Source organism: Anopheles bellator, chromosome 1, assembly GCF_943735745.2.
Source record: "Anopheles bellator chromosome 1, idAnoBellAS_SP24_06.2, whole genome shotgun sequence".
Lineage (NCBI taxonomy): Eukaryota > Metazoa > Arthropoda > Insecta > Diptera > Culicidae > Anopheles > Anopheles bellator.
The window spans coordinates 10,367,231-10,383,755 of NC_071285.1; the positions used below are offsets into that span (position 1 = coordinate 10,367,231).

The 16,525-nt window shown below is 48.1% G+C and overlaps 1 protein-coding gene across 1 annotated transcript in view; it reads right to left on the reverse strand.

Annotated features, from left to right (window-relative positions):
• Positions 1-16,487, reverse strand: part of LOC131205731 (methylosome subunit pICln-like) — an 88,855-nt gene extending 72,368 nt beyond the window's left edge. The window contains exon 1 of the mRNA XM_058197963.1: positions 16,393-16,487. Coding sequence (XP_058053946.1) covers positions 16,393-16,487 — 95 coding nt within the window. The remainder of the gene's footprint in view (positions 1-16,392) is intronic.
• Between the last annotated feature and the right edge of the window lie 38 nt (positions 16,488-16,525).

Below are 16,525 nucleotides of genomic sequence, written 5' to 3' on the forward strand. Positions count from 1 at the left end.
TCCGGTCCGTCGTCCGGCCCGTCGCCCGTCGGTTGATGTTCTCGATTTCATTAAAAGCATTCACCCGTTCGGCCAGGACACACATACGCACCCGCACGCTCACATTCAAATCACTTCAACTTCGAGTCTCCCTCCCGGACGAAATTAAAATAAAGAAACAATCATTTTTATTCCGACGCCCGAGAGTCCAGGTTTGGGGTCCGGCGTGGCGTGAAACGAGAAATTGCCCACAACGAGCACAGCAACGACGATGGCCGCACGATGGGGCAGAGATTTATGCCAGCGCTTCGTTTTAGGACCTCGCAGCCGTGAGAGTGGTCTGCCTCGAGCCGCAGGTTCAAGGCTATCAAAAGGCTCGCAATAATAAAAACGGACCCACGGACCCACTCGAAGTTTAATGGTTAATGTTTTCCGAGATTCCTTTTAATTACCGACGATCATAAACGCTGGCTTTGGTTGGGGGATAATCATAAAAAGCCAAACGCTCGGTCGAAGGAGAAATCGGCCATCACCCACGGTGACCCCTCTTGACGGGACACACTGGCTCTCGAAATCTCTGGGCCGTTTCTGTCGCTTCGGGTCTCGCTAATGGGTCACCTCGAGCGCGGCTCACTCCGTCCAGTGTCCGTTAACTAATAATATGCTCTAATTTGACGTCATCAACGGTGACATTATTCGCTGTAATTTGAGTCCTATTCAGCAGTCCCCGGTTCAGCAACTCCTAAGCGAAGACAGAACCTCCCTCGCTCGGATAATCAATCCGCGCTCGGTTCCACACAACAATCACGTGATGAGGTGGCCCGGGGATGTTGGCGGGGTCCGCATCCGATAAGGATCTGTGGAAAATAAAAGCGAACCCGAGCGAGAGAGATAGGGAAAAGGACGAACCATGGGGACCTGATTAACGGGCACGACCTTTTCCGAGTTGTGTCCTTGTTTTGTGTCGTCACCGAATCCGATGATCCGCTTGATGGTGGACTCGTAGACTCTTCGGTCGCGCAACAGCCCGTGAAGCTGTGAAGTTACCGTTCCTGTGGCGAGAGGATGAGAAAAGTCCTTCAATCGATGAGAAGATTTGTAATAGCAAAAGTTAACTAAAGGTACTGTGAACGATTCTGGTAGCTAAAAGTGAGTTCTGATGAAGGAAAAGCGGAATAAAGTATAACATTCCGGAGTAGGTTGTGGTCAACCTCTAGGGATGTTCGGAATAGCTGGCAAGCTCATAAAAATTAGCGAACAATTTCAAACGTCATCAAAGCAAAATATGTTCCATTTCAGGACGATGAAAGATACTGTCCCGGGCCCTGAACCCCTCGGCGTCCGTTCCCCTGGCGCAGCCAAACGGTGCAATTGTCCAGCTTCTGTTCGTCGACCCAGGAAAACTTCTGAATAGATGGACAAATGAAAGAACGTCCAGAACGGGGAACCGCTGGGCTGTATTCGTACCCTGCCCGTAGCCTTGTTTTGTTTTGCCCACCATCCTGAGCCACCGTCGGTTGGGGATGCGGAAAAAGATCCGAAATAATCGCATAATGATTTCGGGAATTTTCACGATGCCACCGGAAAATGGACCGATCTCGGGATGAAAAGCCGTGCTTCGAATCGAATTTGTTTATATAATTTTTTAACAAACGTGAATGCCACCCCAAGCTGAGAGCAGACCGCGGGCCGACACAGGCGGCCTGCCCGAAGTGGCCCTTCTGAACCGCATCGAGCATTATGCTTTTCCCGCATCACTTCCTTGCGCTCGCGGTAACGAAATGGAACCAGGGCCGGAACATATAAATTAAGCAATTAATTATTTATTAATGGAAAATCGCTCGTCGGCTCACTCATTTGCACCATTCCCGGTCTAATGAGGTCCCGGGATTTTAATGCACAAAGAGCATATCGTATCATCATCATCAGCAACAACAAGAGCAGTATCATTGCGCGTCGACTGATGCATAGATAAGCAGTCGCAGTCAGGGATTGTCGGCAAATTTCATGGTTCATGTGGGCGCGCCTTTTCGATGGCCCCACACGAGAGTTGTTTATTGTGTGTTGTTGGCGGGCAAATGAAAAAGGCTTGCTTTTGAAGGATTAGGGTTTCGCTGGCGAGTTGGGCTTATGTTGTTTTATTGCTGCCCCGGAGAGGACTTTTGAATATACACCAACCCCAATTTTTAAGTTGCGGTTAATGAGTGTCATTGGCGAGGAGGGTTTAAATCTGGAGTTCTGAGGCTGTGAAAAACTAATCTGAGCTTAGTTCAAATGTGTTTTGAAAATCTTTATGAATAGTTGTTTTTGTTTTTGTTTGTTTGTTTTTGAATAGAATAGCATTAGAACTAGTTTAAGGAAATAAAGTTATCAAAAAGTCAGTGTTCCAATAAGTTAATTAGAATAAGGAATTGTAGCAGAAAGTTGAATTTAAAAATTGAATGGAGGGTCTGTCCAACATTTGATGGATCTCTGATCCTTTCCTCATTCAAAGAAGGAATTAAACATTCCACAGACATTTGCTCCACTTTCTCGGCACTCGGCAACAATCTGCACAGCATATGAATGAAAACATGAACCACGTTCGCACCCTAGCGCCGCGTGCATTTTTGTTACCCACAACGAAACAATCGCACCGTAATGAGCAGAAGAAAATACCGGCAAACGGAAACGGTTTCGTCTCATTTGGGCAATAATGTGTTCTCCCCGAAACCCGGCGTCACCCGCCGCGGGGTTGTCATAAAATTCCAACGAAGGCAACAGCGCATAAAACACTCCCTTTGGCCGCATGCTCTCATTCATGTCGCTGGATCGTTGCTTCGCTGATCGTTAAATTTAGAAAACGGCCCGTCACATAACCCCTTTTCGGACGGCGGGGGTCCCTACTTCGTTTCATTCGCCAGGCTCTCGGATTTCTTTCGCGGTTCTCGGCTCGATTCGGGTGGTGAGCCAACCAACATCATTCACATTTGGAAGCTATTTCTGGACATTTATGAGTGTCCCCTGAGGCTGCGTCTTGAGACGCGCAAAACCGCGCAACGAGCAGGAAATGCCTTCGCATCAGTTCGCATGGATTCGCAATTTTATGCGCTCGACCATCGTGTAACATTCTAACTGACACCATGTTCGTCAGCGAAGAAAGGTCAGTGGATCGGCCGACTCGGCCAACGGCTACATAATGCATATTAATAAACCAAATATTAATTCCGATCTCCCCGAAACAACTTCCTTAGCCACAGACACACCACGCCTCGGTGGGGTCAATTTGCCGAAAGGATACATTTGTGGCGTTTTCTGAGAGCGCCATTTCCGCAACCTAGCAAGGAACGCACAAGCGAACGGAAATTGTCGTTCAATCGCCGGCGTTTCGGCGACAGCCAGGATGAATGAAAAGGGCCACATGAATGGAGTGAATGCAGTGAATGGGGAACACCCTTCCGTTGTGCGATGCATCCGCACTGAAGGATGGGTGGTGGGCCAAAAACACAATCGTAATGTTCCGACAAATCCGTCCGTCTATTGAGCGCAAAGAAAAGGTCATTCGCCAAACAGTCAGCAGTCGAGGGAAGATTGAGTGGGATTGTTTGCCGAACGCAACACCCGTGGAGCCAAAGGAAAACTATTATGCTTATGCTCGGCTTTCCGTCCGGCTCGTCCGGAAAAGCAACGCCTCAGCGCATGGGGAGTCAGCGCTGAGTACACTTTTATGGGTTTCGAATGAAAGGGATAGTCGGTGGGGGTTGTTAGAAACCGAATCTTGCCCGATAACGGGTGCAGGTTGCAAGAATTAGCTCAAATCTCATAACCTATAACAGACAGCAATTAGTGAACTCTATTTTGCATTTCTCGAATTTTTTTGACGGGTTAATTCAAGCAAAATATCTGAGATGAGTATTTTGTCCATTTCTTTTTTGAATAAAGCATGACCACCTCCAGACTCTAACTTATCCCAATGTGCGTCGAATTCGTTGGCGGAATTCCACTCACCGAGGGTGCCACATACAAGCGGATTACACACAAATCTTAAGAAGCTTTCTGTGGTTTTCCCGCCGCACAAGGCGAAGGAACTGTGCGTCCACCCGTTGCGCTGATCCGTTGTAATCACCGTCGAACCACCGAGCAGTCGCTTCCGTTCCCGCCGATGCTCAATGGTCATAAATAAAGTCATTCACCACAGTCACCCCGGGGGCCGGCCAGCCGCGGCTCAAGTGGAAAGTGGTCCCTTCCCTTTCGGCAAACGGTGGAACAAATGAAGACATGTGTTAATGAAGGTTCAACAAAAGGTTTTTCACCAAAGATGGATTTCCTTGCGCGGTCTCAGAGCCTTCCAGCGTGCCCCTAATCCGCTCGAATTGGCGACAGTGGCAACGCAAAAGTATGGAAATTAATTTCATGAAAATCGGTCCTCGTTGAAAGGAAGCATTTATTTTGCTCTCTTTCAGAAAAGAATCCAAACTTCGTAGCTGGTCCGCATTTCGAATCATTAAAATTCTTATCACAGACCAGTCGCCTTGTCGCCCAGATTGAAAAGTGGCCCGATGAAAATGCGTTTTCGCTTTGAAAAGAAAACCCCAGGTCCCGGTCCCGAATCCTAATTTTACTTTCGCCCCATTCAACGCATTGAAATCACCATCACGCCGAACAATGAAGGAATTTTCCGAAGACCTAAAGAGCTGAGCTTCGTGCAGCGAAACCCGATAACAATGCCCGACCGCCCACCCCGGGCGGGTGGAATCTGCTCGGGAAACGATTGTTGTCCTCGGCGCACGCAACAGGTGGAAACTCTACGGTCCACGGCGAGTGGAAAATGGCCCAACAGCGGGTGCTCGGAGCAAGAGTTTTCCAACTACCGGCCATCCCCGGCGGGGTGGCCGGAAATCTAATTGACGCCCGTACCGCGCCCGTTTGCAAATTGACTGTGGAAAATTGTTTTGCCGTTTCCTGTTTAGCTGATTGACCTTGGTGGGGGCCGAAATTTCATCTCCGTTTCCAAGAATTTAAGAATATTTCACCCCTTTTAGAAGAGCGGACGAAATGGACGGAAGCGAAGCCCTTTCCTGCTGTGTCATGGTGCGAAATCATAAAACTTTGCCACCCCTCGTGCAGTGTAAGCCCCTATTTAGAGACACTCAATTTGGGTTCATTTGTTTTTCGAACCGAACCAGATTTTGTTTCTACACGATAACTTATGTTCCCGGTTCATGGGGAGCGTGTGCTCATGTTTGACACGGGACTGGATTAGAAGAAATTACGGAACTGCCTGCCGGAAACGGAAGGCATATTAATTTTGTTACCAAACCAGACAGAATACGCACGTTGATTGAGAGGGTTTCTCGCGCGGCATTAGAAGCGTTAGCGTCTTACACGGTATGGACTACAAACGAGCGAGTGAATGTGATTAGCGAAACAAACAGACAACAAATGATGGAATGCGATCTGCTCAAGTCGGATTGTTAATCGTGGAATGCGCAAGTTATCACTGAAATTTCAACGTATTTGTACGTTTCACCTTATTATTGTTGCTAGCATTTTTAGATGGATATTGACCTAAGAATTAGAATATTAGAAACAGAAAATATTCCACATTAGGCCAGAATCAGCTCAGCTCAGTTTGTTATGGTTTATTTATTGCTCTGATGAAATACAAGCATTATTATCTGATTTGGCGTGATCAAGAAGGAACGTTTTTCATTATTTATCACCTTTCACGATTTGATATTTATTAACATAGTTTTAAATTTAGTTGACGACACCAAAATATTGACAGCCTCAGCACAGCAGACAGCATTTCTGTAACTACATTGACGAAGGGCTCCTGCACCTAACAAATTATCGTCTTTACTTGTAAATACGGCTTTAGTTCTTCATAATTACAAATGCGTGAAATAGTGGAAAATTCCTTAACCATTCAAACGACAAAATTATTTATTAATTAGCATATAAATTTTCATGCTTCATTATTTCTTGGCCAGAAGCAGACGGTTATAAGAATTTTAACGTTGCTGTTGCTCTAAAAAGGTTGTTACACAATTGTATGCTATGACTCAGTCGTTGCCTACATTTGATTTGTATTCTTATTTTATGACTTAACATAAATCATAAAAACCCACTGTTTGGTGGAACACTACAAATGGATCAAGACATAGCTTCAATAGAGCTTTTTACAATCCGAAAGCTCTCTTGATGTGAAACTTTGCCCAAAGCTCTCTGTAAGGAGCTTTAGACCTCATTAGACCACTTTCAGCGTTTCGCTCTTAGACCGTTTCCAGTTACATCACAGGTTGAAAATTGTGCATTGAAACGGAATCTATATTTGTGGCTGCAATTAATAACTTAAAAGGCATTTAAAATGTTAAATAGGAGCCACCCAGAAACAGCCACAACACCGTTCGACCCCCCGATTGCCATTGGGATGTCCGTCTTCTTATCCCCCCCAGCAAGGAAATTTAATTCTCTGCTGCTGAAGGCGCACACAAAAATGGATAGCAAAATATTGTAAGTTTTACTGTGAAACGTACGCTATCTTGGCTATCACAATATCTGAAGCTTATACGCTGTGATGAACGATTATTGGCCGGGCCCGGGCACAGACTAGCGCCACTTCACCGCCACCGGACCGGTTGCTGTAGTGATGGCCAACCCAGCCGGTGCGGCTGTGAAATGATGCTCAACGAACCCTCTAGAGACGGAATGCCAAAGAAATATTTTTAGCCAAACACATCTTCAAACGCCGCGCCCCGGTGGACCGCCGGTCAGCGCCGACAAGCCGTGACTCGGGCGGGATCCCAAGACGATGGGTGTTCTCCCCCGCCCAATCGCACTAATGTGTTGGTTATCACACCTCATCGACGCGGGCCACAGGTGTGCGCAGGTGTCTCACGACCAAGTGGCGCGCAAAGATAAGAAAAGAAGCAACCACGACGCTCTCGGTCGGCGTGTGACGAACCGAATGACGCAAACGACACGCCGAATGTTTCGAAAACACATTCGATGCGCGCGCCCCACGCCCGGGATCGTTATGTTTGTTTTTATGTAAATCCTCCGTCGAACAGGCGACCCCCAACGACCGTATCTTTCCCCATCATCCGACCGCGGCTGTGGGGGTCGACGAGGGACATCTTCATTTTGTTTCATGTTTTGATTTAATTCATCCTCGGCAGTTGTTGCAGCGCGCGGACTAACTCATCTTTCGGATGATTTATCGAACAGTTATTAGCCATTCGGGTCCACGGTGGGGTCCACTATGAGGAGGCCCGAGGCGTGCTGCTCGATGGATATTTTGAGAACTGCATTCCCATCGTCAGATCTCGGCTCTGAAGGGGCCACACTTGACAGCGACGGGACTGCAGCGCGATGCTCTCGAGTACAGTGACCAACAGAAAAAGGCCAAATGTTCCCCAATTTATTGAACGCTTCGTAGTGAAGTGTGTTCCTTTAATTGTTTTACAATCATTCGTTGCGGTATTAATTAGAAAAAAGGATATTTCGCGGAACTCTGTCGGTAGCGTACAATGTAAATATTTAAAATAAATGTCCCTCGCGTTGCATACCGTCATCTCGTTGCGCCGGTTCGTGGGGTATTTTTATCTCGACCCCAAACTTCCGAAAGCGCCGGGAACGGGAACGCCGGGGCCCGAAACGTCGATGCTGTTTATCTTTCACCACGTAATTAGCTCATAACGGACGACGCTAAACGTGTGCCCGGCCCGGGATCTCTCGTGCTGTCTCCCTCTAGTGCACGCGCACGTTGGGCATAAACATAATTTAGTGACCGCGAAAAACGCAAAAAAACGTAGCGGTCGGAAGGAAGCAGAAATTATTTGGACAACTGGCCAGCGGGCGAAGCGGACATGAAAAGGAAGTTTGTGGCACAACAAATCGCGCTCGTTCCGTTCCAGCTGTTTCGGCTTAGCGCCGCAGCGGATTTCTACGCAAGGACGAGCGTTCCGTGGGCCAGCTGCACGCCGATGTTGTGATGGTGATGTTGCGCTGGCCGCAACCCTCCATCAAAACATGTCGGCACCGGGACATAGGAGCGCGATGATGACACGCGCCGGTCGGTGGCTGTAGCAATTGGCCTTTGGTTTAATGAAAGTATGCCGACCGTTCCCGGGCAATTATAGTGCGTGGTGCGGTTCGATACGGAAATGGCTTTTCCCGAAGTGGTTCCCCGAAACTACGTTTATTGAATTTCCGCGTTCGATCGGCGCAATCATGTGGATGATTTATTTTAAGATAAATTTTCCTAGTTCCATTTAGCTCTCGCCGGTCGGTCGGTCGAAGGGGAAATGGGAAAACAGTGTATTGATGGATGCAAAACACGACGGAGGCTTGCGGGAAGGCGGCCAACGGCGAACGCGACGTAAGACATTAGATCCCATCAATCAAAGGTTGGACACCCGTTTGGCTGTTGGCATGCATTATCGTTGGCCCGCGGCAACACACGGGCGACGTGCCCTTCGATGACTGACGAGGTGTGATAATTAACATACCATTTTCAAGCTCAAGTCCCTCAAGGAACGAAAACGAAACGAAAACGGTGCCCCATTTAGAGAGCGAGAGAGACACTTTTACCGGTTTTACTTTTGGGAAAGAAAAAGGATAACGAATGTTAAATGGACCAAAGTCCGTGAAGCGGCACAAGTTGAAGCGATGCCTTGGTTTCTCAATGTTCTTACTCGAAACACTTCATCGCGATCCTCGCTCTACCAAATTGCATGTAAAAATTGTGTCCTTTGGCCCAATCTTGTCACTTTGAACACTTCCGTATCTTGGCACATCAAATTTGGCATAAATGAAGATGAATCGTTAGAGCAAACGAATCTTTGTCCCCAAAAGCTATCACACTAATCGCCAAATTTGTAACACTTTGTAACGGTTGCCACAGTCGGTCCTCCTGCAACATTGTGCTTGCCCCCCGCCAAGGACCCACGCCCCAGACGGGGATGATCGATTGCGAACGCACAGCTGGCAGATGCTGCTGCTATGCGCCGTCCCCGTCGACCTGACAGCGAGCAGCGAGTTGACGTGAGCCTGATGTGAGTTGATCATGTCGTTGTTTTGTTGGAAAACATTTATAAATCGGCCACCGAGCGGCGCGACGCCGCGTCGGTTTTAATTTCTCCCCGGATCCGAGGCCGAGCAAATGAACATGTTCGTTGCGGTCCCAGGACGAGTTCACGCGGACAGACGCTGTCGGACGGAGCATACTGGTTTACACGGTTGTTCTTGCGTGCGGAGTCGCTGGGTTTGCGTGTGGCGCATAAAGCGTGCAACAGCCACGCGGGATATCCCGACCACTTAATGGGCGCTGTTTTTGGTGCTGGTCGGAGGGACCACGTCACGTTGGCCGGTGGCCAACTTTAACACACTGCGGCGTGCGGCACGGAATTTGGACAATTGACAAATCGTGCGATGCACTTCTAGTAACCGAAACCCTTGCGGTGGCTGCACGCCCGAAGGAAGACGCCCGTAGTTAGCCGCGGGGCCGTGATTTCGACGTGATGAGTGGTATTCCCTGTCTCGCGCCTCGCCAAGGAATGGGCGCCCCTAAGGTGAACTTACAATTTGTTTGCCTCTGCCCGTCGTGCTGGGTGAGGCCCGACCCGGGGAACGCCGGGGCCAGACCCTGACTATTTCTGTTTTGATAGTTTAAATATCTGTGCGATGGCAGCAATTAAAAAACAATTGCCAAAATATGTTTGCCTTACAAGTGTTGACGGATGACGGATGGCAAGATATGATCCGGTATTTGGCAAGATTTTTCAATGTCGGGCACGTCACCAGAGAGAAGGATTTTAGTAAAATATTCATAATTATGTTGACTAATTGATGAAAGCTCTTCGTTCAACTTCGTTTCATTGGCAATGCCGAAAAATGTTTTCACAGGAAATCACTATTCGGACGCCTTATAAATCTCCCAGACTGGCCGTGACTAACTGGTTGGTGGAAAGAAACATTTAAAACTATCCTATGCGTGTCGCAAAATGTCCAAAGCACCACAGAGGTTTTTGGCCACCGACAGTGAACCAGCCAGAAAATATTTATGATCCGACAGTGCGAAAACAACGCATTTACAATGGGCCATAACATTTAGCATCCATTCACCGCCGGTGAGCGGTGACTAGGACACAACACACGACAGTGGTAATGGGCCTTTGGACGTGCGCAGAGCTACATTGTCCTCGGTACATCATGAAATTATGATTAATTGCTCGGTTGTAACGTCTTCATCGGCGAAGTTGTGGCCAGCAATGCCAAATGTTTCAAGTGAACTCACTGACCACACCACAGATTGTGTTTGAGAGTTGAAAAGTAACTACTTTTTGACACAAACCATCACAACGTTTCTATATTATTCACTTGCAAATCTTTCAATAATTACAGAAGTGAAGACTAAATAACACTTAATTCTACGGGCTACGCTCGTTTTGTTGATTATTACCCTTGTCAAGGAAATCGAATTCTCTTTTGATGAAGGGTATGACAAAAATTCAAACATTGATATAGTTGTAGATTAGCTTAGTACAGAAGCCATCTGTCTGATTGAAGCGGTCCGCCCGACTGCCCGAACGGTAAGTAAATCTGCCCACCAGTTGCTCTAGCGATCGCTGGCCAACCAAACCGAACCAAAACCCTGGCCATTAAGCCCCACCGGGATCATTCCCTCCTCGAGACGATCGCCAAGGTGCAGGCGAGTGAAAGAGCCAGAGCGAGACAGAGTGCGACGGAGAAGCACAACTCGGACTCTGTGACCGATTTATCAGTTGGACGTCTTGTTGGGCCTTTCGTGAATATCACGCGGAAAACCCGACCCGAACCGTCGTTTTCCTCCACCGTGGATTGAAATGAGATGGGCGGTAAGCAACAGAGATAAAACGGACAGTAAGAGCGAGGGATCGGGCGAGAGAGAGAGAGAGAAAGGGGAAAGAATTCTAGGAAGTAATCACGGGCAACTTTTGGGTCGGGTTGAGAGAGCAACAAAACGTCGGTTGGGACAATTTCAGGGCGGCAACTATCTCACAACAATGCCCGAGCAGTTATTCTAACAATAACATTCCCCGGGCAAGCCGATTCCCTCCGACTGCGGACAGCGATGGGGTTAACGTGACCATGTGATACTCCCCACACGTGGCCTGCAGCAATGGAGGCGCCTAGCACGCTTCAGAAGGTGCGTTCGGTCCGCGATGGCCACAAATAATATTCCAAATGCCGTTTCACAATCAAGTACAATCTGAAGTGGCCGGTCAAGGTTGTTCGCATTCTTATAGAACACACGGTAATTCGGCCAAAGCACTTGACATTGCGAACCATGCATTAAAAGATATATTCTCCGATCATTAATCAACCAAATGGATGATTGAAAATTGAATTATTCCCCATCTTTTTGGCACCCGCTCTGGCGGTCGCAAATTCCCAGAAGAAACGGGATCGAAATCGTTTCTCTATTCGTCCAATCGCACGAGTCCAATCTTGCGCTCGATCACAGCCAATTAAGATCGCGGTCTTCGGAGTTTAGCTGCGGCCGCAGCGTGGAGCGTGTCGACCACCGCCGCCACCATACTTGACGCTCAATTAGTGTCCATTACTCAGCTGTCTAGCGTCTGCCAAAAACGTGCCTCAAGACGGAAACTGAGCGTTTCCGTTCTCCCCATTCGCACGGGTCGCACCTGGCGGCGTCAAATCTGCGAAACGGATTCGCCAATGTGCGTGCGCCTTCATAAACTGCCAACTCCCGTAGCAGCTTAATTAATGGCAGCCCTGCAGCAAAGTTGGTGGTTGCAAATAAACCGGTTGACAGAGAAAAACGCAACCGACCAGTTTGCGCAATTAGTAGACCCTAAAGGTGAGTTTATAAATTTTCTTCGTGGATTATGGGAAATGTTTTAACTAAAGCAGTGTTAAAAACAATAATAAATGTCATCAAAAGGCCACCGTTTGTTTGGGTAATAAAATAAATCAGAATCATTGGACACACTACGTTAGCGTAAGGACTTTTCAACCACCCTATTAGATATTTTAATGACCCACCTGCTCCGGGGCCGGGCCAGACATCAGGCTGGGCCAATCCATCCAGCTGTGACAATTATGCACGCCAGAGCTTTGCTTCGCCCGCTGCTTTGCTTCACATTTTCCGTGCAGAAAGTGGCCCCTCACGATGAATGGGTGCAACGGGGAAAAATCCAATCACATTCGTGCCACATTCGATGCTTCGTTACGCATTGTCACCTTTGCGGATCTTTCTCACCACCAACGTACAAAAGGTGCACATCAACAACGAAAGCGGCGTTAAAGTATTTCGAAAAATTAGGGGCGGAACAGTTTAATTAATCCCCGGTGCCTGTCATTTCGACGGTTGCGACCGCCAGCGGCCGTAATAAACTTCGTCAGCGGTGAAACGAATTGGTCCATCAAAAGACACCAACATTTCCCAGACCAAATCCCTCATCGACACGGCCGCTCCGTGTGGGAAGAGAGTGTACGGCGGATGATAATTTCTCTAATCCTGTACCAATCACCAACCCCGCAGATCGGCTCCACCTGCGTGTGTCCATAAATTTGCTCCGACTTGAACCTAACCCAGCTGCTTCCGGATCGAGCGGGGCCCCGTCCGTTCGGGCCGGGTGGATTATAAATTTACTTCCTCACACCAGCCGTCTTTATTTATTTATATTTTTTGTGCCTCGCGATCTGAAAACATGATTTTGTTGCTTTACTAGAAACAGCCCCATGTTCGGGTCGAAACCTTTCGCTAAGAATTCGAACATTTTTGCCCTAATTTACGATGAAGGCACTGCGAGCACCAAATTTTGTTTTACCAGCATTTTGCAGGGATAACATTAGTGTGAGTCACTCGAACTCAAATCGAACCCCGAATGGCTAAATGACCGTTGCTTACGCATTTACTGGCCTGGCCCGGACAGAGTGGGCACGTCTAATGAGTGGAGCGTCTCAAGTACACAGTGCGTGGACCTATTTTTGTGTGTCATGCCCCACGGAGGAAGGTAGCTGTCCATCAAACATCCACCGTTGTGACGTCCACTCGTCACCGGAAACTGAAGACGACCACGTGCGTCTCCTAACTGCCAGCGTCAACGCGGTTGGCAGTTAGAACCGGCCGAGAAACGAGATCAACTCAATGTCTCTCTCTCTCGGTGACACTGGATCACACGGCTTCGAAACGGTTCCTACGGTTGATTTGGCTTTCGCAATCCATTCGTTCACTCGGCCGTCGAAAGTTTTGAACATTGAATCGAGCCAAGAGACGCCAGATTTCGTTCAGGCGCCTAAATGTGGGCCATGTCGAAATGCCAGTTTGAAAGAATTGCATGCAATTGACCGTTGTGTTGTGTACAAGCCGTTTGAGTTTCCTTTCTTGGAAAAAGGGTTTGAAATGTCTCCCACACTCTCACTCTTCAATAATGTCTTCAAAAACCCGCAACTTACTTAATCTTTTTCAATCGAAAAGGACAAAATATCTTCAGCACTCCAACTATTTGTAATAAGCCCGCTTTGTCCTGCTTTTTCGCCCTTGAACTGAAATGTTGACAGTTTACATTCGAAGCCTACGCATTTTAGTAGGTCCGTGTTGTTGGAAGTATTCCTAATCCCTACAAAAGCGAACGGCACAAACACCATGGGTGATCCTGTTACGTGCCACTGGTTACGGTTTTCGGATATTGCGCTCTGGAAATTAAATTCACACAAAGCGGCTCGGTCGGAGAAGCAAAACTTAGGCACGCAAATGTACTTTCCGTTTTCTGCGAAGAAAAATCCATCATCAATATTTGATTTCTTCGCAACACCTTTCGGGAAACTGGCCTCATCGCCTCAATTGCGAGGGTTAGGGGTACCAAGAAGGCCCCATTTTCGATCAATAGGTTCCGAAAACTTATCGCCAGCTTATCGTTGCACCCGCGCCAGAAAGGACACCCAGAGAGCTACATTACCGGGAACCATCCGCTCTCTCTCTCTCTCTCTGTTGCCGGAGTTGTTACTCCTTTCCCGAGGCACCAAACCGTCACGGAGTCGACGGAATCATAATTATTCGTCGCACGAACGCGATTCCTGTGGTGTCCTTCTTGGTGCTTCATGACAAAAGTGCACTCGAACGTTATCAACAGTTCACCTGGTCTGGTCCCGGCCGTCCGTACCGAGAACCGCGCCGAGCCCGATATTTCCAGGCCGTCGAGCGAAACAACCGACAGTTTTCGAAATGTTTTTGTTGCAATACGGGGCAAACGGCGCGACGCTACTGAGAACACCGGGATTTCAACGCAACGGCGGCGGTCCCGTACTGAAAAAGGATCTTTTTTCTACGAAGTGTGTGTGTTTGATGGAGAAGTTTAAAGTTTCATTTCAAAAAGGGAATTCATGTGAAGGCACCTAATTAACTGCGAAAGGTTACGATGATTCCTGTAAAGCACGCAACCCGAGTATATTTACTGTAACTGTGTTTTTTTTATTATTATCTGCGCCTTGAACTCATGCTGCTTATCATCAAAGAATGAGAGTTAATCGTAATATGTTTACAATATAATCAAAATAATATTACTATTCGCTAGGACACTACTAGTAATTACCGTTTCGTATCCACTTCCCCTTGGTACATAATGTTTTCACCTTTGATTTACTTGCACACGCTCTTTCTACTAAGTATAGAGTCTATTAATCGGATACGGGTTCCACTTTTGATTGCTTACTTTTTGTCCCCCTACTAACTGTTTCACCGTGCGTTTTGCTGGCCACCTTTTTATCCCTATGGTGGTGGTGGGGTACCCAGTTTTAAAGCCACAACAAACAAAATACAATAGAAAACAACGAAATACCTGTGGTGGTGGTGGTGGTGGTTGCTTCAACCGGAAGCTAGAGTACAGACTCTCATCCTTGGCCTCACTAATAAACCTCGCACAACGCGCACTTCCGGTAAAAGTTTGATTCAGACTCGTATTTAGAACAACTTTCGTGCGCGTGTTTTTGTGTCCCACATCCGGGCGGAGCTTGCGGTCGCGGTATTACTTTTAGTTACCTTTTCACGCAAACTTCACGCAACGTGCTTCTCTTTGTGCGGTGAGAGTGGTTGGGAGATGTGGCCACGTTTCTTCGTAAAGGGGATCTCTTAGGATGGTGAGTAATGGGTTTTCTTACATTTTATACCGTGTCTTGCCCGCTAAACTCAGCATTTCACTATTGCTCTCTCATACATCTCCGCCCCGCACAGGCAGCATTTTTATATCATTCCAACAAACGATTCGGCGGTGGCCGGAACCGGACAGAAATGGGGAAATATCGGGAACAAAATATATCCGTTAGACGTTACTTTTACTATCTTACAATTAGTCAGAGAGGGCTTCTATACTCCTGGGACCCCCTGGGGCATCCCGGGGTTGTGATAAATACGAATATTGGGTCTAAAATATGCACAATTTGAACAATACAATTTCACTAGATTCGGCCCCTCCGTTACACCTAAATACGCACACGACGGGGCTAGAGCGCCGATCGTGCGTTCCGGTTCCTCCCTCTGCAGATCAGAGTATTCGAAACGCTAGCCGAGAAACGAAACCGAAACTGGGCAAAGGTCACGCAGGGCTTCGGTTTCCCGCGCTTTAAATCTAAACTGTTACGCTCGCTGCCGCGTGGCTTTTCCTTTTTACAATTGTGTCGTCCTGTGACGGGTGGTCAAACTAAAATACTGATATTGGAACTCTTACAGGCCTAAGAAGGATCTCGCATGCACGGGAGACAAGGATGGAATGGAACATAATTTACTAATTGTACACGCGAAGGAGTAAATCAGCAGGGGGTGACGGCCGGCCATCCGTTAGCGATGAGAGAGGCCATATTGAGCCACCGTCCTTTCTTCACCAGGCACGGCGGGTTCAGGGCGATGCACAAACAAACACATAAACACTCTACACTGACGATTGTCACTAACTACACACTTCACTGGCAGTAGGCTGTGCGTAGCAATCTATCAACGCGACCACCGCGTCCCATTAAACCTAGCCGCCCTGGTTGGCGGCTGGCGAAGACGCTGACAACACTCGCCGTCGTCGGTGGCGCTTAAGGAACCGCTTCAGGACAAGCGACCAGCGGGATCGCGCCCGGGTCGAGGCTAACGGTGACGAAGGCTCACTGCTTCCACTGCGCTGCTGCCAACGTCTTCGCCAACGGGTACGTACTAACGCTCGGTTCGCTCGACGCTTGCTGCGACCATCGACACCCGCGGTGGTAACACTTTGTCCTGTAACTGTGGTCACGTTTGTTTGCGCTGCCGGAAGAGTGCCACCGTTCACCATGACCGAATGTTGTTCGTGTCCGGTGGTTGGTAGGTGCTTGTAACGGCAATAAACAACACGGTATCCCGCGGTGGTCCCATCCACTAGTGATGCTGGTTTCGTGAACACAAACGACGGTGTCACAGTATGCGACGCCAGTTCCTCTTGCTGCTCGTCCTCCTCCTCATCCCAGCCCGCGCGACCGCCACCATCCTCCCAACTGTCCATTCGCTCTCCGACAACGCCACTGCCGACGCCACTGGCAG